The sequence below is a fragment of the Abrus precatorius genome, unplaced genomic scaffold (genome assembly GCF_003935025.1).
Source record: "Abrus precatorius isolate BTA unplaced genomic scaffold, Abrus_2018 Scaffold7, whole genome shotgun sequence".
NCBI lineage: Eukaryota > Viridiplantae > Streptophyta > Magnoliopsida > Fabales > Fabaceae > Abrus > Abrus precatorius.
Window position 1 is genome coordinate 32,525,890 of NW_020874417.1, and position 19,431 is coordinate 32,545,320.

The window sequence follows — 19,431 nt, forward strand, 5'->3', positions numbered from 1 at the left end:
TCCAAAGTGTGTTAACTTTGGTCATACCCTGTCAATTACAAGATACTCGTACCATTTCTTACTGGCTAAGATGTCCTGTAATATTCCAAAACTGCAGACCCTTGAACGTCTATGGACCGTGTCAGGCTCATCAATATATAGGTCATATACATTGTGTAGTCCTCATCCTGCATCATAGCCATGGAAGGTGGCTATGAGTCTACGTTGGCTCCGCCACCAATCCACGAGTAGGTGCCATTTTCTCATACCAATAAGAGCGTGCCATCAATTATAATTTTTGAGAAATGATCGAGTAGATAAATATTGTCTTTATTATGCGCTACATATTATCTTATCTTAGCTATTTGGAAAATACTGTCCTTCACTTAAAATCATAATTAATTTTCAGAAAATCCCAGTTCAAAGTAGATTATCGGGCAAGTGATGATGCATTCACGTGCAATTTCATGATACAACGACATGGGATAACCAAAAAGACATTTTTGTCGTCACTAAGAAGAGCTAATAGGGCATGCACGTTACGACTAATCTTACCATCACCTTTACATTTTGTATTGGCTTGATTTTTCTCTTTTGTGCAAGTCTTGAGGTGAAAATATCACTCTCTGCACTAGCTTTCGTGGGTTAGCACCCGTGTGATCCATTTTATACATACTTATTTCCCAGCACCCTTGCAATCCACTTTATATCTATTTCCACGATTTTATAAGAGAACGGAAAAAATAAAATACTTCGTTTTAACTCTTACTCCAATTCGAAAGTGAAATTAAATGACATGATGCATTGTAACACTTTTTTTTTGGGTGAAAACAAAGGGACAAAAAGCTGAAGACACAAGTTACACCACAAAGAAAGGCTACACCTACAACGAGCGAACAGAATAGGTCAGAAACCCCAATAACATCAACAAATTAACCTATATCATGCAACCTCTAACGGAGTTTATGGAAGCAACGCCATTCTTAGATCATGTATCAGAAACAAATTAGACTTAACTCTCAAAAACATCTTCAAGAAAAGATAAATAAAAACACGTATGAAAATTACAGGATATTTCGCGATTCACGTTGACAAGATTAATGTTATAATTTTTAATAAAAAATTATCATTTTCTCTTTTTTTTTATTTGAAATGATAACTAATTTTTCTTAATTATAAAAAATAATTTTTATATGTATTAATTACTAAAATTATTTTATATTTTTATTTATTATAAAATTTGTGTTGATAAAGTATTTCTTAATTATTCGTAACAATGAACATTTTTATTCATTTAATTTATAACATTTTTATTCATTTTTATTTATTATAAAATTTGTGTTAATAAATTTTTCATTAATAGTTATAACATTTACAGTAATGGCATTCATTTCTTGAACTAAATGTATTTTTTTGGCTTTAAAAAGTGTCCCATTTTTATTTATATAAATTGTGGAGCCGTTTGAAAATATTTGGTGTATTTGAATCATTATAATATTCAGTTAGTAACCACATAAAAAAAGGAATAATTTAAGACAAGTATTTCAATCTTGAAAGGATATAAATTTGGATTGATTAAATTAAATTGATCCTAAGATATGTTGAAAAAAGTGACTTCAATGACTCCAAATTCGTTGTGTTTACGTGCACGCAATAGTTAACGGTAAAACTGTTATTTTTCTTTCTCCAATAGAGAATAAGAAAACTCATAATTCATACAAAATGATTACTTAGGACGAAAAAAAATCTGTCAGAAACTGAGACAGTGACATAATCACCAAATTGTGCATGACCATACATTTGTGAGTTGGAATAAAATCTAAATTTCGACAATATCCCTACATGTCCAACCCATGTTTTTCACTACAAGGAAAATAATATTAAATTTTAATAAAATTTATTATATTTATATACTTAAACTCAACACAAAAAATAAAGGTAAAAAAAAAGTAAAAATAGCATTTAGAATTACGGAAAGGTGGTTTTACAAGTTTAGGAGGAAATTAACCAATTAATGTAATTAACCATGATTGATTGCAAGAGACAACGAGCATCTTTACAAGTTAGGCCCCACATAAAAGATGAAATTAAAGAATCTCCACGAATCACAGTAAATAAACGAATAAAAATAAATAAGAAAGATTTGAATCCTCTTATATATAATTCCATGTCTTGATAATCTTATATATTGTAATTTTAATAACAAATTATTATTTATTAATTTTTTTATTGTGTGTCATTTGACACATTAAAAAATATTTTATTACAAATGATAAACTTTAGAATTTTTACTACATGCCTCTGCAGTTTTTTAATTTTAATAGTAGCGGATCAATCCAAGTAAAAAAGATAATATAGGGCACTTTATGCAGTACTGTTTGGACAATTCTTTGTCATAAACACGTTGAAATTTTATTTTATTTATTGGTTTTGTTGTTAAACATCTAAAGTATGTTTTTATAAAAAAAAAGTATATTAAACATATAAAAGTATAATAAATATGTTTAAATAAATTGTTATTAAATATTATAAAATTCAATTATTAAATAATTTTCTTTGTAGATATTGAAATAAAAAAAAAAGTATGGAAATATATAAATTACGGCGCAGAGGAGTGTCTCTATTCGTGTGCTGTGCCAACTCATAAGAGGGCACTTGTACCTACCGCACCCACCCAGCTAAGTTTTTGGAATTGCAGTTAACAGTTACCTTCCTTCAACCATAATATCCCAACCAACCCCTCTTCTCTTCCTTCTTCGCTTCTCCTAAATAACTCAGAGTTTCGTCTTTCTGGTTTCTGCTAAGAGTTCCAAATTATCAGTGCTAGAAAAAATGACTGATGAACAGCCCAAAAAGGTAGAGTGCGAATCACCATCGAAACCTGCTCCAACTGAGACTACACCCCAATCTGAACCTGTTGTTGTTCATGATCTTCCCAAGGAGGATGTGGCTGAGGAGAAATCTGTAATTCCACAACCCTCTCCTCCCGATGACTCCAAAGCTCTTGCCATAGTTGAGAGTATGACACTATGATTCTCCTTTCTCTTGTCGTTAATTCAATATTTGCTACCAGAAGGGTGATCTTATCATATCATTCATATTATGTATCTGTATGGTTGGCTACACCATGATTTCAAATCACAAAAACAATAAGTTATTGCTTATCTATCTGTGTATCTTTATTACTTTTTTAATCGGTTACCAGTTCTTAATTTCTTTTGAGTTACATCATGATTTTTAGTATAAGAGAAATCGATTCTATGATATTATTTATGAAAGATGTTAGCGAAACAGTAGAGTTTTTTTTTTTGAAAAAAAAAATTAGTTTTTATGGCAATATTGTTTTTTTAACGTCTCATGTTTGTTTTTCTGTCGTCTTGTTTATATTTTTTAAACAATTGTAAACAGTGTTTGTAAACTAGTTTTAATTGCAGGGAAATTTTTGTTCTTTTTATTTCCCTTTTTTTTTTTTTCAGTAAGAAAAGCATTGTGGCTTGTCCTAACGAATTGCATAAAGGGGCTTTAAAAAAGTTCAACAGAAAATAAAGGCATGCTTGATTTTTTCGTGTTTTTCTTATTTTTTGTGTGCTTTTATCTGTTTCCTTTAGCTGGAACTTCGGTTGTAATTCTACTGGAAAGGGTCATATATCCGAATTACTGTGTGTATATATAACTATCCAACTGCAAGCTAATTAAGATTATGGCACTCAATTAAAGATCCAGTTTTGCGTATTTAGGCCCAAAATATGTGTAGATTCAAATGAAGAAGCATCTCAGCTTGGTCTTGTGATTTGGAAACTATTTCCTTTTTAATGGTTTTAAGATCATCCATGTTGATATTTTTTTAGTTAACCATGTGTTCATATTTTTCATCTATTCACAAATCACCTTCACATGGCCTTGGAATTCAATTATACATATACTTTTGGTTTAATCATGGCTAATGTCGTAAACCAGCTTCTGACAGTTTTAAAATTTTGTTTCAGTAAACTAGACAGAAATCTGAGCTACACATTTCAATAATTGAATGAGTGCAAGAGAGAATAGAGTTTTTAATTTGCCTTGCATGAGCACTCAGGTTTATTTAACCACTATTACTTGCACTTTTCTCTTGTTTTTTTCCCTTCTATTTCTCAACAAATATTATACTAAGGAAAAATACTTGTCTCTTTAGTTCACCACAATGCACATTCTTATTAATATCTTATTCCTATAAATGGTTTAACATAACAATTACATTGATTTTATTGTTTGTTGTTGTTAATTTGGTTACTGTCAGAACCTAAATCTAATGAAGTTGCTGAAGAGAAACCAATTGAGGGCTCTGTCAACCGAGGTGTGTTTGTTTTGTTTGTCATTGTGAGACTTGATTTCCCTCTGTGCATTTCATATGCTGACATTACATCCTACGTCTTCTCATTCTTCTTCAGATACAGTGCTCGCAAGAGTTGCAACAGAGAAGAGGCTGTCACTAATTAAAGCATGGGAAGAAAGTGAAAAGTCAAGAGCAGAGAACAAGTAAGAGCTTGCACCACTTGCTTAACCATCTATGCTATTGCTAGTTTCATATTTTATATGGACAACTGGGTAAGTTCTATTTTGTTTTAGGTATTTTGGTTTAAAAAAATATTTTTTATTTTGCTCTGTTTCCAAAAGTTTATATAAAAAATAGTAAAAATAATAAATTAAGTTAAATAGTCTTCTTTACAATATACATTCTTCTATTATAATGGATTAGTATTACGGTATAAAAGAAATTTCTTAAATTCTAAATATAATAAAAAAACTAGAAAGAAGTTAGAATTTTTTTAATAATTTTTTTAATTATATTTTAAAGAATAATAGAATAATGTAAATTATAAAAAAAATTCATTTTTTTACGAACTAAATATATTAATAAATCCTAAGGCTTTATATAAAAAATAGTAAAAATAATTTATTTTTGCACTATTTCCTATACAAATATTTGAAAACAGAAAATAAAATAAAAATAAGTTGAAATTATTGTAATTAAAAATAAAAAAAAATTCTAAAAACCAAAACATCAAATTTATTATTGTAATTCAATACATTCCCTTTTCAGATCGAATAGAAACAGGCCTGATCTTTGGCAATGCACTCTCTTGGAAGCAAACATTCTGGCACCGCATAACATCATTAAAACGTGATCACTGAGAAATTAAGTTTGAAAAAGATATCTAAATATGTAATTTTAATTAGAAACATATGACTGCTATTTATTTTGCCAAATTAGCTTGTTAACATCAGATGTTCATGTTATTTTATCAAGTCATTTGGCTCTTTGATGTCATCTAACGAGTTTTTTTTTTTTTTTACTAATTTAAATGAATCTGATGAGCAGAGCTCACAAAAAGCTTTCAGCCATTTCAGCATGGGAGAATTGTAAAAAAGCTGCAACGGAGGCTGAATTGAAAAGGATTGAAGTAAGAACATATATTTCATTAGTAATAATGTAATTAGTTTGGTGATAACTGTACAAAATGTTGTGTCCACTTATTGATTATTTTTTGAACTGGTATTAAATTTGTTTTTGACTTTTGAAGGGGAATGAAGAAACATTGAATAAACATATATCCACCCACCCTCTCAGAAATTGAAAGAATAAGATTTTGGGGGCAGGGTGATCCTTGAATAGCCATTTTTAACAATAGAATAATCACAACAACAAAAATCTATTGTTATTTTTCCTCTGAAAAGTGATCTTATATACTCCCCAAATATTATATTTTATACGAATGCAATCGGCATATTCTTTTGATAAATTATGTTAATTTTTAGGTCAACTTAAAACAAAAAGAATTTTTTGCACACCCCAGTACATGTGTATAGTACCCTTAGGAGATAAAAAGAGAGATAGGAAGGGAATGAAAAAATAATAATAAATATTACAAATGATATAATGAAAAAGAAAGAAAAAATAATATAAGCATAAAAATTTGAGTGTAAAAGTTCAGAGCTGAGAGAAAAATACACCAAATTTAAGGCACATTGAATGTGGCAAAAGATGGGTAGTAAAAATTGACTTTTCACTGTGTTTGTGAGTAGGAACAACTGGAGAAGAAAAAGGCAGAGTATGCAGAGAAATTGAAAAACAAAATAGCTACAATCCACCGGGAAGCTGAAGAAAAGAGGGCAATGATTGAGGCCAAAAAAGGGGAAGATTTCTTGAAGGCAGAGGAGACATCTGCAAAGTACAGGGCAACTGGAACAGCCCCAAAGAAACTCCTTGGTTGTTTCTAAGGAGCCTCATTAAAAATGTTGTATTATTATAATTTCTATTATGTATTTTCTTTGAGTTCATGTCAGTACATGTGTGGTTTGGTTGTCTTTTGGTGAGTTGTAGTTTCATGTTCATTTATTATGTGTGCATAGTGATCTGTCGGTATGTATGTATATACCAATTACTTTGTGGATAAAAAGAAATTGAATTATTCAATTTGGGTAATACCAATTTCTTGTAGCATTAGGCCACTGACCCTTTTCAGGCCCAGAGGGGGGCAATTTATCCAAATACTTCTGCCTTACTGGACAGTATGATAGTTGATAAAAATATATAACTTGACCCGAAAGAACCAATCTTCTGGCCATCATTTTTTATCTAAAATTGACTTTTACCACATTAATAAATAACTCTGTAAATAATACCTAATTTAAAATTAAATTATTGTAATAATTAATCAAATTAGGACATTATTCTTCTTAAGTAAGCTTGTATTGAAGTGAACAATTGATGGTATTTATAATCTAACGTGACCTTATTATAATTCAAAATTGAATACACCTTTACTCTCATTAAAGGAAAATTCAGTATCGACGGACTTAATGTTTAATCAAATAATTGTCAGATAGTGTAAATACAATAGTTTAGGCTGCGTTTCTTGTTAATTTTTATTTATTGCCATGTCAACACTAAAATTCCAATTCATTTAGACATATTTAAACCCTGTACTTGTGAATCGAAAAACACATCATCAAAACTTTTTTAAAAAATCGGCCCACAAATACACATAAGCAGCATAAGTTGAAAGATGTGAATATCTTAAACTCAATCCATTAACATTAACTTTTAGCTACTTCCATCAAGTGGAAGGTATACTTCAACTTTAGCAGCTATTCCTATATCTACCTTTTTCCCTCTCAAAACCAACTAGCAACTATCCAACATGGACCCCACTGTTGGAAACCAGCTACACGGTGAGTGCATTTACAAAAATGAAGAAATCATAAAAGGCAAGGAAAATTTTCCTATCAGTTCAAAGTATTGCCTTTTCCCTGAGGAAATATTAAGGAGAGTATCTTAGTCACATGTACCGTCAAGGAGATTCAGGAAATTGTCATTGTGTTCCAAGAATCCTATATCAGTATCAGGCATATCTAATAGGTGCTTTAGTGCAGAATCAGAAGTGTCGAGAAATTCAAAATTGCCTGACTCTGAGCCACCAGTGTCATCTTCAAGCTTTGGTTTGTAGCTACTTGTGTGTTCTTGAATCATGTTGACATCTTCAAGCATTGGATTGTAAGTGTAACAACTATTTCCAGTGTTTTTCACCTGCAATGAAACATCTGAACATGACTCCAACTTTGATGAGGATGATGGTTGTGAGAAAGGACTTTGACACACAATTCCTTCCTTTCCCTTGATCATGCGAAATGACTGTCCAACCTCAGAATGCCAAAGTTGAAGAAAGTAATCAGGGCATGCGTTATTCATTGACCATGAATTGAGCAGTGAGGATTCCATTGACAACCTTGCCTCTGCCTCAACTCTAGCACTTTCCCATTGTACCATGTGTCGCGTAGAGGGAGATTCAGACTTCGCAATCCTTTGATCAGGAAGGATACATGGCTGTTTTGCTCTTTGGGAATGACATGACCGAAGAATGCGCTTCTTTAGATGTGTGTTCCAATAGTTCTTGATCTCATTGTCTGTTCTTCCAGGTAGTTGGGATGCTATAGCAGCCCACCTAGAAGAATGCATGGTTACTGGTTATATGAAGAGTGAATGTAATATCACAAGCACAGATTAATACAACCAAATATTAAAGTACAAGAAAAATATAATATACTGTGAATGTCTATGGTATTGTTATAAAACATGAAAGTCCTACTTCTATCTTTTAATTAGTATGTAAGGATCCTGATGACAAAAAGGATTAAAAGAATGGTAAAATAAGAATATTATTGAGCACTGAAACTGAAACTTTATCCATTGGAAGCGATAACATTTTTCCTGGACCCTAATTATCTAACCACTTGAATTTGAAAACCAGTAAAGTTGAGGGCTTCATACTTTTAAAAACATGCAACAACAAAGAGGGTATTGCGCTGTATGGTGTGTGTTCAAGAAAATAAGCAAATGGAGGAATAGGCTACCTGTTGCCAAGCATGCCATGAAGTTGAATAATAGTATTTTCCTCTTCATTAGTAAATGGACCACGCTTGATGCCAGGGCGAAGATAGTTTATCCACCGAAGCCGACAACTTTTTCCACATCGTAGGAGACCTATTTGCAAACATACATTAATTAAATGTTTTTTTTCTTTTTTTTGTCAAACATAAGCATATCTTCGTCTTTCTTCCTTACAGGCTAGGGTGTCAAACATCACCGTTTACATAGCATTCGAATCCTCCCTTCCAGCACAATATTTGAAAATCATTTTCATAGAGCAAAGCATAACTGAAACAAAATATAATGCAAAATAGAACTCTGCATGCAAATAGCAATTAACTTGGTCAAAGCCGGTATGAAATGACGATTAAGTAGATTAACAATTTAACATTAAAATTATTCCATTGTTGATTCATCTGCAGGAAGGAAGGAACTGTATTTGACAACAACAAAAAGAAAAACATGATAACATGAAAAAGTTGCACACTGCCAAAAGCAACAAGCAGGTTATCTTCGTTATGAAAACAAAGTCCCATTGTGATTGAGGTTTCTTCAAGGATAAACAGAGAGTTTTCAATGAATTAATATATAAATCCTTAAAGAAAATGAAAATTTCAGTGCTAAGAAACAACAACATACAATGAAATTTATTTCTCCATAAGCCCTATTCTTCCCTAGCGTCAAAAGCTGGTAAAAATTAGAACTTGCACCTGCATGCTTGGGGAGTGTACGCCAACTTCCATGGCCATGCTTCTTGATGTACTCAACCAAGGCTTCATCTTCTTCAGGAGTCCAAGCCCCCCTTCTCACTCCATGTTTCTCACAACAGGGTGCTTTACCCATCTTCACCACTCATCACCACCCCACAACACTAAAAACACCGTTTTGTTTTAACCTCGTGCTTTTGATAATAACCTTGCACAAAACGATGATAAGAATTAGAGGAGGGTGCATAAGAGAGAGAGAGAGACGAAGAAGAAGAAGAGTGTTGCAGAAGGAAAGGGAAGAAGGACACATATGAATTAAATGCATGTGTGTGTAGGACAATTAGGCGGCTTAAAGGTCCACAAGAGGGTCATATTTATCAGTAAAAAAGAAAAAAGAAAACATACATACCCTGTAACACAATGGGCCTTTGGTTCTTAATGGCAATATAAAAAGTTATATATAGGCATCAGAAGCTCAGAAATAAGAAAGTGGCATAATTTGAAGAGAAGAGAAGATGGTGGTGGAAAAAGGGTGGCAGATAAGCACCACTGAGGCGTCAGTGCAGGGTGAAGAGGAGTGTTTCAGATGCAGAAAACGAGGGAAGAGAAAAGGGTGCAGCCCAAATAAATAAGAATGAATCCCTCCCTCCACATGAGTGCAATGCAACTGTGATGGATGATTTGAGGTGAGAGTGTAGACAACAAAAGAAAAGCAGAAAGAGAGAGTGAAGTTATGTTTTGGGTTGAAAAGAAAGAAAAGGTGGGAGCGGTGGAAGAAAAGACAAGAGAGAGTGAATAGTGATGGGAAGGAAGAAGCAGCATATGTATATGAATGAATGAGTATCTAATGAATGTTTATTGGTTAAGGTGAAGACGGTCTTGACGAGGTGCATTTATGTTCTGAACTGCCTCCCCAGTCAACGTGCCTTCTCCTTACCCTTCTTTGCTTTCCTACCTTTTCACACCGTGTATATATATATAGATAGATATATATCAATTTTTTATTTAATTTAAATTTAATAAATTATAATTTATTATATTATTAGAGGTTAAATTTAAGTTAAATAATATCTCATATATATATATATATATATATATATATATTAGTATAAATTTAAAAAATTTTACATTAAATTTAAATTTTTTATTTAACTTATATCCTTAAATATAAGTTAAATAAAAAATTTAAATTTAGTATAGTTTGTAAGATGATCATGTCTTTTATATATATATATATGCGTATTTTTTATTTTTATATATATTTATAAAAAATATTGCAAATAATATTATTGAAGAGAAAATAAGATAATTTAAAAAATATTGCAAATAATATTATTGAAGAGAAAATAAGATAATTTGAACTTACTTATAATATTAGTGACAATGATTAATTATATAATATTTAATTTTGTAAAAAATATTTAAAAAATTAAAATTTCATAATAAATAATATTTTTTTAAAATAATTTTAAATTAAATAGTATAATATCATTTATGTAACTAACTTTACATAATAAAATAAAAATTTATCATTGTTGTATTTTATAAAAGATAAATTTTATTTGAATAAAAAATATTGTATGCAATTGAAATGAAGTTTTTTTCTATATTAAATTTAAGTTTAAAATTTTATTTAATAAAATTAAGTATTATTATTTTAATAATTTTTTTATAAATATGAGTGTATTTTTTAAAATAAAATTTAGGTATAATTATTTTTATTTAAATTTATGTATAATTTTAATTATATATATGTATGTATATATAACAAATCAAGTCAGATTTTTTAAAGTTTAAGTAATAATAGCTTTGTAAAAAAAATTTTAACTTTTAATTTATTATTATTATTTATCTAAATACTTTAAAATTTAGGATAGATACAAGATTTTAAAAAAAAAATTAGAAATCAACTTATTAATGAAAATTTGATAAATTTCGAAGGATTATAAATATATTGATAAAAAAAAGTTTAGAAATCAATATTTATGTTTAAAGAGAAAATATTGATTTTTTTACTATAGTTTGATGTCTTGGTTAATAATTTTTGGTAGAAGATAAATTCATTTATTCAGCTTTTAAAAAATTGAATGATGTGAATGGTTGGATTTTAAGTAGAAAAGATAATTAGAGGATTGATTTTAAATTATATAATAAATAAAATAAAATTATTCTCGTCAAAATCTCGTTTCAGAATAAAGAATGTTTTATAAAAAAATTTAGAAATTGACTGACCTTTTAAATTTATTTTAATTAAATTATTTATAATGATATTAAAAGACTTATAAATAAGTTTTAGAATTATAATTATTAATTAAAAAATTAATAATTAAAATTGAGATAAGAATTAAAGTTTCAATCATTAAACTCTAATTAATTATTATAATAATATTTTATCATTTAAAATATATTTTTTATTATAATATGATTATATTTTTATAAATATTAATGGAAGAGAAGAAACGTGAGGTAATATTAATGAGTACAATAACAATATCGTGGTGAGTAATTTATGTAAATTTATAAATTAATTAATGAGTAAAGTTTAAAAATTATATTATTTTATTTTTTAAAAATTTTCTAATAATAAAAATTAAATTAAATTGAATAAACCACTGTTTCATAATTTTTTCAAAAATTTTAAACTAAATAAAATAAAATTTAAATTTATTCTCTTATACTTGTCTCCATCGTTTCCCCGCAGTCAGATTCACTGCAAACTGTTTCAGGAAACATCATCTTAATTTTGACTAATGAGCTTTTAAATTTTAATATAATTTTATTAGGTTTGCTCGTATATGTCATCTCATTGTTCATATCACTCTATCAAATGTGATACATTTTGCAGCTCTTTTGAGAAAGAAGTGTTTTAAAATCATGCAACATCAATAGACGCCAAATGCAACTATTTTTGCTCTTTTTTTCTTTTCAGTTATTTTTTTATACTTTTAATATAAAAATATTTTTAATAAAATATATAATTTATATTAATTTATAAATCTTCCGATTATTTTTTATTGATATTTAATTTTAAACTAAACGAATACTTAAACGTATTGGTTACAAAACAGAGAAAAAAAATAATTTTAACAAAGGATAAGGTAAACTTTATTATTACGTATTTATGATGAATAATTTTAATTATTAATTCAAAAGTATTTTTGTGAAAGAAATTAAAATTGAGTTAGAAAAAGTTTTAACTCTTTTTTTTTCTTTCAAAGATTTTGAACAAAATATAAGTAATTTATAATTTTTTTTCATATTTTTTCAATCATACATTGTGTAAATAAGTAATTGTTGGTTATTTTTATTTAATTCTTTAAAACTCTAACATATTTTAATCATAAATAAGTAAATAATATCTTTTGCAGTTGTGGATGATGGGTTCCTCAAATGACAATTCTCATCTTGCACCCAAAAATAAAAAAAACAAAAAGTAACACTTTTGGATGAGACCATGACAATTGAAAAGATGGAAAAAGGTGCTAAAGGAGGGAAATGCATATTCTTCTTAGGGGTTTATCATATATAGCTTTTGCCACCCATTATCTTTTCTCCACCCATAATGGCTCCTTTTGCATACACTTGGAATAACTTCTTTTCCAAGTTCTCTGACTCGTTCCTTCAACTCACACATTCTATAAAAACACCTTTCAAATAATCCATCCAAGTCATTAAGAAAGGAGAAACAATACAGTTTTTGAGATAAAAGAAATTTTCAAATAAATGGTTAAGATAACTATTGTTGGAAGGGTAAGCGATGGATTGCCTCTAGCACAAGGACTCAGATATATGAATCAAGAAAATGGCTATCTTTCATGTTACAGACAACAAGCAGAGTTCATACTCCAAGAAATTTCAAAGGGAGCATTGACAGCTTCCAAGATGACTGTTCATATTGATCATTACTGCTTCAAGTATCCTCCTTTTTTTTTTTTTTTCTGTTCTTTAAATTTCTTTCAAATTCAATTTTGGTTTTTTTTTTTTATTGTTGAAGTTGTCATGCTTGCAATTTTCTGTTATGATTCGTATTCTTTAATTACTTGTCCTTTATCACAGGCTAATTTGATCTTTCAGGAAATATGAAGAATTGAGTTTATGTTGAGTCTATTGGCATTTCATATAACCCATACAGTTTAATTTAATGAAACATGCCTTTTCTGATTTTTTCTTCCCTCTAGTTTCTTAAGTTGTAATGCAATAAATTTGATTATGATTATACTCTTTTGGTATTAAGCTACTTGGTCGAGAATGGGGTTGTTTTCATTGTCTTGTGTGAGTCCACGTACCCAAGAAAATTGGCTTTCCATTACCTACAAGATATACAAAAGGAGTTTGAGAGGTTTGATAAAACCCTCATAGGCAAAATCACAAGGCCTTACAGCTTTGTCAAATTTGGTAATTCCCTTGAACCATTTGTGTGTTACAATGATATCATTGTGTAGCACTTGGTGTTACTGTTCGGTAACTAAGGAAACCCAACATATACTTTGTGAAATATTTGTTTTCGCCACATTTACGTGCCAAAAAAATCACAATTTCTTTGTCAGATGGTGTAATTGCAAATATTAGCAGACAATATATTGATACAAGAACCCAGTCCAACCTATCAAAGCTCAATGCTAACCGGAAACAAGAATTAGATGTTGTTACCGAAGACATGTCCAACATTTTAGAAAGGAGGAGAAATTCAGGTGAGTTTCCCCCTATCGTTTTTTACACTAAGAAGCATGAACAAAGTAAAAGAAAAAAAAGCGATGCAATTTTTTGGTCACATGGCAATATCTTATAATGACAGAAACAAAGAGAAGGTTACCAGTTACACCTCAACCTGCATCCTCCATATGGTGTTCTCCATGTCTTGAGGTATGGTAGTTCGTGGAAAATTAGAAAGGGGAATGTTTTGTAACACATCTTCCACTGTTAGCAAAAATTTATTAAAAATTATGCTAGTTTCATTCTTTTTCACTCTTAAATTAATATTTTTTTCTTATATTTTTTTTTAGTTTTTAATAAATATTAGTCAATAATAAAAGGAGTATTCGAAAATTTGTTATTAACATTCTTCAATTAGAAAAGGTAGTATTAGCAACAGAACCCTCTAAAACATCCTTTGTAACATACTTTCTATCATTAACTAAAATATATTGAAAATTACATGATGGTGTGGCTAAGTTGGCTAAACTTTTGAAGAAAAGTATGTTAATGTGCATTTTATTCTTTGGAACACAGGTGATTGCGTTGAAATGGACCCCTATTATGATCATTGTCATAACATCAATGGCTCTTCTATGGGCTAGCTTATTCCTCACAGACAGCTTTATTATTTCAAGTTGGTGACATTCCTCAGACCAAGACTAAAAATGATGGTTTAATATCATAAAACTGCAAAAGTGGAAGGACTTAAAGATATGCATGGCCCACTAATATTAAATATGACACAACTTTGATGTTGGAGAAAAAATAAAGATATGTAGTGGCCCACTGCCATGCCTTCCCAGCACAATCCAGGAAAAACAGAGAAATAGAGATACAATTTGAACCAGAAAAATTCTGATTTGTCACGGAGTTTCTACTCTCCAGCTTGAAAGTGATATCTTTGGTTTTAAATGAATTATTTATGAAGTATGGAGATGTATCAATGTGTTCATAAACTATTTATTGAAGCATGCGGATGTATAAATGTATTTGGTTTACTAATAGAAATGAGAATCTGGGTAGTAGATGACAGAACCAATGGTTTGAAAATTTTCGTCCTTTAACCCTTAAATGCGCTAAAAGACACCTTGTGCTACCCATGCTGATATAATATCGGAATCTGAAATACCTTCAGTTTATTCAGAGTCAATTGAGCAAGAATCTTTTCTAAGGGAAACTTTTAAAGCATTCATACCCTGATTTCTAAGGCATAGCCATGAGTCTTAATCTGACATAGTAATAAGGAGTAATGTACAAATTAATCTATGAAATTACAAACACCGATCAATTTAGTTAATAGATTTGTCAAATCGTGATTATTTTTGTGATAAAAAGTACCCAAAAAAAAGGACTAAAATAACTGATATTTAGTAATTTGAGGGACTAATTATAACTTGAGGAGGACTGATATGGTGCATTACTTTAGTAAAAAATGAAAAGATCATTGTAGTTTTATCTTTAACTCTCATTCTTATGGCCTCTTACACCAAAGTAAAATCTGGTTGCCGTTGATTGGCTAGATGTTAACATCATAGTTAACGTATGAAACCTTTTCATTTGACAATCATCTGGTATAGCAGCTATGTCTATGTTGGTAGCGTGATATTTCACAATCATAATCACATACATGCCCATGTTAATTATAGAAGTATTATTCATTGTTCAACAACAAGCGAATAATAAATTTGCGTTTAGATTGCAAAATCGGGCATGTACTCATGTGGAGCTTCAGATTTGCAGCAGACCTCAAACACCTGAATTGATCCTCTTCGAATCAAACCATCATTAAAAAGTTAGTGCTTATTTTTAGTTGGCTACCTTATTGAGGTATTAAAGGTGTCACGAGTCACGACCAAATCTCAACACATTATTTCATTTAGCACTTAAATCAATCCCATAAAAGTCTAACATTTACAGCAAAAACATTGAAGACCACTAGAAGTTGACTTCCTAATCTGAAACGAAATTACACACATGTATGCAAAGACAACTCTGTCTGGAAAATAACAACTAATTACGCGTGTCTGGCATTCTATTGAACTCATTTGAATTGGGTAGGAGTATAGTACATACAACTTTTAATTGAAGTATTATTTTATATTGCTGAAGTTTGATTTTTTCAGTTTGTATAATTAGAAAATATTATTCCTTGCTGACAAGCCTCAGGAACTTCTCTCTCATACATACATTATTGCATCATTGCTCATGCTGAAATTGCTACTTAAGTCAACCCCAGGTATACAATGGATGAAGCCATTTTCCACCATTTGAGTTGCAAACTTCAGCTGTGAATTGAACATTTCAGGGGTTGAAATGTTAGCTAGACATTTATGATACTCTTCACCGAAGGGTCCCTCTGACATATCATGCATTGTAGCATCTTGAAAAGTTGAATTTTGATCAAATCCATTCCTCAAGACCATAGAGTCAACTGAATTTGCAGTGTTCACATCATGTACATGATCCAGAGAAAGCCACTCAGCAAATAACAATTTGGGTAAGGAGCTTTGATGGGCCTCTTTGGTGAAGTTATAGTTCTGTGGGCCTTGAGTTGCAAGTTTTTGGAGAGAGGGTGAAGAGTCCTTGGTGTCTGAGCTTGAGCTAGCATACTGAATTTGGTTATGAGATTCCATTTCCTTAGCTTTGGCTACTCTCTTTTTCAAATATGAATGCCAGTAGTTTTTAATCTCATTGTCTGTCCTTCCTGGCAAATGCTGTGATATCTGTGACCACCTAGCCAATAGTATTCAAGTTGATCTTATCAGTCTTCATTGAAAGGGGAAGAAATTATAGTTAAGAATTTACCCAGCATTATTTTATGAAAAATGTATATTATTTCAGCCTACAAATCATCCTCCACAGTGACATGTATATTTTGAAAAATACTATTTAATTTCATCTTATTTTATTCCTCCTTTCTTTATTAATCGGAAAGTAGTGTTGACTTTGTGTTCTAAGTTTCGGGATGGCAGCTGTGAATTAATGTTACCAAGCTCCCAAAAGCACATGCACATTCTTTATGTGAATAATTTGTTTTCATAGTAAAATGATAGATGATAACTTATTGGAATATATGAAGGGACGCTATAAAATGGACAAATAACGTTGAGCAAGATTTAAATCAAATATACAGAACTGAAGAATAGTAGAATAGACTTTTTTGTTTTCAATGCTCATCCCTCTTTAAAAAAAGGAGCATGCCATCCAAGCCAATTCAAGGTTTGACTAACCTATCATTTCTTCCTTTTATTTTTTGTTTACAAAGGACCCAGTTGCTTCTATGAAATAGAATTGAATAAGAAACTACTCTTAATCCAATTACATTCTTTAACTTAAGACTCCAATATCAAAATGGAGGCCATGTTTTTTTTATTTAAGTAAGAGATATTTATTAACACCTACTCCTGACAAGTGTGGATCAATATTTTAGACAGAAAATTACAAAATTTACTTATTTCACATCAACTTGCTCATAAAATTGAAAATATTAAAAATTGATAAAGTGAAAGAAGATTTATCTTCTCGCTTACTTGTTGCCTAACATGTGGTGAAGGGTCAGGATTGTTTCCTCTTCCTGTTTGCTGAACTTCCCTCTCTTTAATCCTGGCCTTAAATAGTTAATCCACCTTAGTCTGCAACTCTTTCCATTCCTTTGTAAGCCTGTACATAAATGCAATTGCCCATAGGTATCAGGTAAACATTAAAAAAAGAAAAATGAAATACAAATTGCTATAGGTTTGACTTTTAACATTTTGATTATTACTAGCAGAGTAGTTTGCCATAAGGTGTTAAAATTAAGGAAGCCAGAATTGTCAAAATATTTTATTTATCTTTAGCAAGGAAGATTATGAAAATTTAATAACTAGCAAGTCCTGCATTTCATGTGTATTTTCAAACATATGTGATGAAAATAAGTTAAAAATAATTTAGATAAAAATAGTTTAATTAATAGAATAATAAAATAATATAAAAATATAAGCATTTATAACTTTTAATTTTTAAAAGTATTAAAAAATTATTTTATTGATAAAAATTATTTTATTTCTGATTTAATATTATCCCATTATGCCTAATATTGATCAAATAGAAATGATTAGATCAATAAAAAAAAGTAAAAATGTATTTTAAATGAATAAGTAATACAAAATAAAATAAATATTAATTTAATCTAAAATTTCAAAAAAGTAAGTGTTGCAACTAAAAAAGATTTAAACAATTTTATATGAATAAAAGTACATATACTAGGGTAGACTTATCCTCACAAATCTTGTCCAAACTCTTAAGTTGACTTCATCACATGGACTATTTAGGGTCTAACTATAATTCTATTTAAATTTTATTAGAATGGGAATTAGTTTAAAATCATATTTTCTATGTTTGGGTTTTGTAAAAATATATAAAATCATAATTTTATTTTTATTTTTATTTTTTTAGTTAAATGCCTCTAATTAAGATTAGTTATGGATCAAGTTACATTAACTTTGAGCAAAATTTTTTGATTTGTATAAACAATAACAATAATACTAATATTGACACAGTATTAACTATAATAATAATAATAATAATAAAAATACTAATTTAGTTAGAATAATGATGATAGTAATAATTATAGCACTAAAAATGATATTGATAATAGAAGCATGAAACAATAATTTTACAGAATAAAAATAAGGTAACAAATTATGACTAAGAGACATGAATTAAAAATTAAAAAAAATTTTAAGTTGTATTATAATTATATAAAATTGGGCCTTAAAATTTTATATTTCAATTCTAAAAAAATTAAAAATTTCAAAATTAAAATTTAAAGGTCCAATTTCAATTTTGCGCTCAATTTTATGGATCAAATGAAAATTTAGAACAGAAAAATTTTAAAATTATGCAAGGTATGATCACAACTAAATCAATATAATTAAGACTAAAAAAATGAAACTGAATAAAAATGAAAAAAAAAAAACGATGGAGTTCGATTGATTTTCGAGTTCAGATTTAAAAAACGAATCACATCTAAATCGAACCAAAATTTTATACATAACTTTAAACTAATATTTTACTTAAAAGATTTTTATATTATCTGTTCGTATTTAATCATTTTCTGATTGTGCCTCAAACACCTCTGCTTAAAAGTATTATTTTCCTTATCAATACATCACCTTTTCTTACCCAGAATTGATCGGAAAATTCATTATAATTAACTCAAATCAAGGGTAAAGAAAAACTTAGCTAAAACATCTCAAATTTATTGGTGTTACAATCAAGGAAATACCCACATTTCCATTTGACAGCTTAACTGGGTACAAACAACCTGTAGGCATATTTTTCAAACCAAAGAAGAGGAACATTTTTTTCAAGAAAACCAAGGATGTCTCAATTTAATAACATGACAGTACTATAGAGTAAGGAATAATGCCCCTTTTCCAAGTATCTATCAGGAATATGTCAGTGTCGTATGTTTGACAAACAGGGAAGAAGAAGGAAACTAACCTGCCTTAATGGGGACAGAACTCCAGCAACCATGACCATGTTTAAGGATGTGGTTTCTGAGCTTATTGTCTTCTTCAGGTGACCATAACCCCTTCCTATGTTTTGGTTTTGCCTTTTCTAGTGGCTGACACCCCATTGTACTTTGCCTCAAAGAAA

At 29.6% G+C, this 19,431-nt stretch overlaps 4 protein-coding genes across 4 annotated transcripts; 2 read left to right on the forward strand and 2 right to left on the reverse strand.

The window, feature by feature from the left end:
• Window positions 1-2,601: 2,601 nt before the first annotated feature.
• Window positions 2,602-6,526, forward strand: LOC113872515 (remorin-like). The gene is made up of 5 exons (XM_027510125.1): window positions 2,602-2,998; window positions 4,259-4,315; window positions 4,410-4,497; window positions 5,342-5,423; window positions 6,046-6,526. The coding sequence occupies exons 1-5, from the start codon at window positions 2,812-2,814 to the stop codon at window positions 6,238-6,240; spliced, it is 609 nt and encodes a 202-aa protein (XP_027365926.1). The 5' UTR covers window positions 2,602-2,811; the 3' UTR covers window positions 6,241-6,526.
• A 771-nt stretch (window positions 6,527-7,297) lies between these two features.
• Window positions 7,298-9,232, reverse strand: LOC113871816 (transcription factor MYB41-like). Its single transcript, XM_027508914.1, has 3 exons — window positions 9,100-9,232; window positions 8,374-8,503; window positions 7,298-7,964 (listed from the first exon to the last, which is right to left on the reverse strand). Exons 1-3 carry the CDS (start codon window positions 9,230-9,232, stop codon window positions 7,298-7,300), a joined length of 930 nt encoding a protein of 309 aa, XP_027364715.1.
• Window positions 9,233-12,777: 3,545 nt separating this feature from the next.
• Window positions 12,778-14,616, forward strand: LOC113870961 (25.3 kDa vesicle transport protein). The gene is made up of 5 exons (XM_027507572.1): window positions 12,778-13,010; window positions 13,331-13,491; window positions 13,644-13,787; window positions 13,892-13,959; window positions 14,326-14,616. The coding sequence occupies exons 1-5, from the start codon at window positions 12,820-12,822 to the stop codon at window positions 14,431-14,433; spliced, it is 672 nt and encodes a 223-aa protein (XP_027363373.1). The 5' UTR covers window positions 12,778-12,819; the 3' UTR covers window positions 14,434-14,616.
• A 1,352-nt stretch (window positions 14,617-15,968) lies between these two features.
• On the reverse strand, window positions 15,969-19,411 carry LOC113870960 (transcription factor LAF1-like). The gene is made up of 3 exons (XM_027507571.1): window positions 19,276-19,411; window positions 17,322-17,451; window positions 15,969-16,524 (listed from the first exon to the last, which is right to left on the reverse strand). Exons 1-3 carry the CDS (start codon window positions 19,409-19,411, stop codon window positions 15,969-15,971), a joined length of 822 nt encoding a protein of 273 aa, XP_027363372.1.
• Window positions 19,412-19,431: the final 20 nt, after the last annotated feature.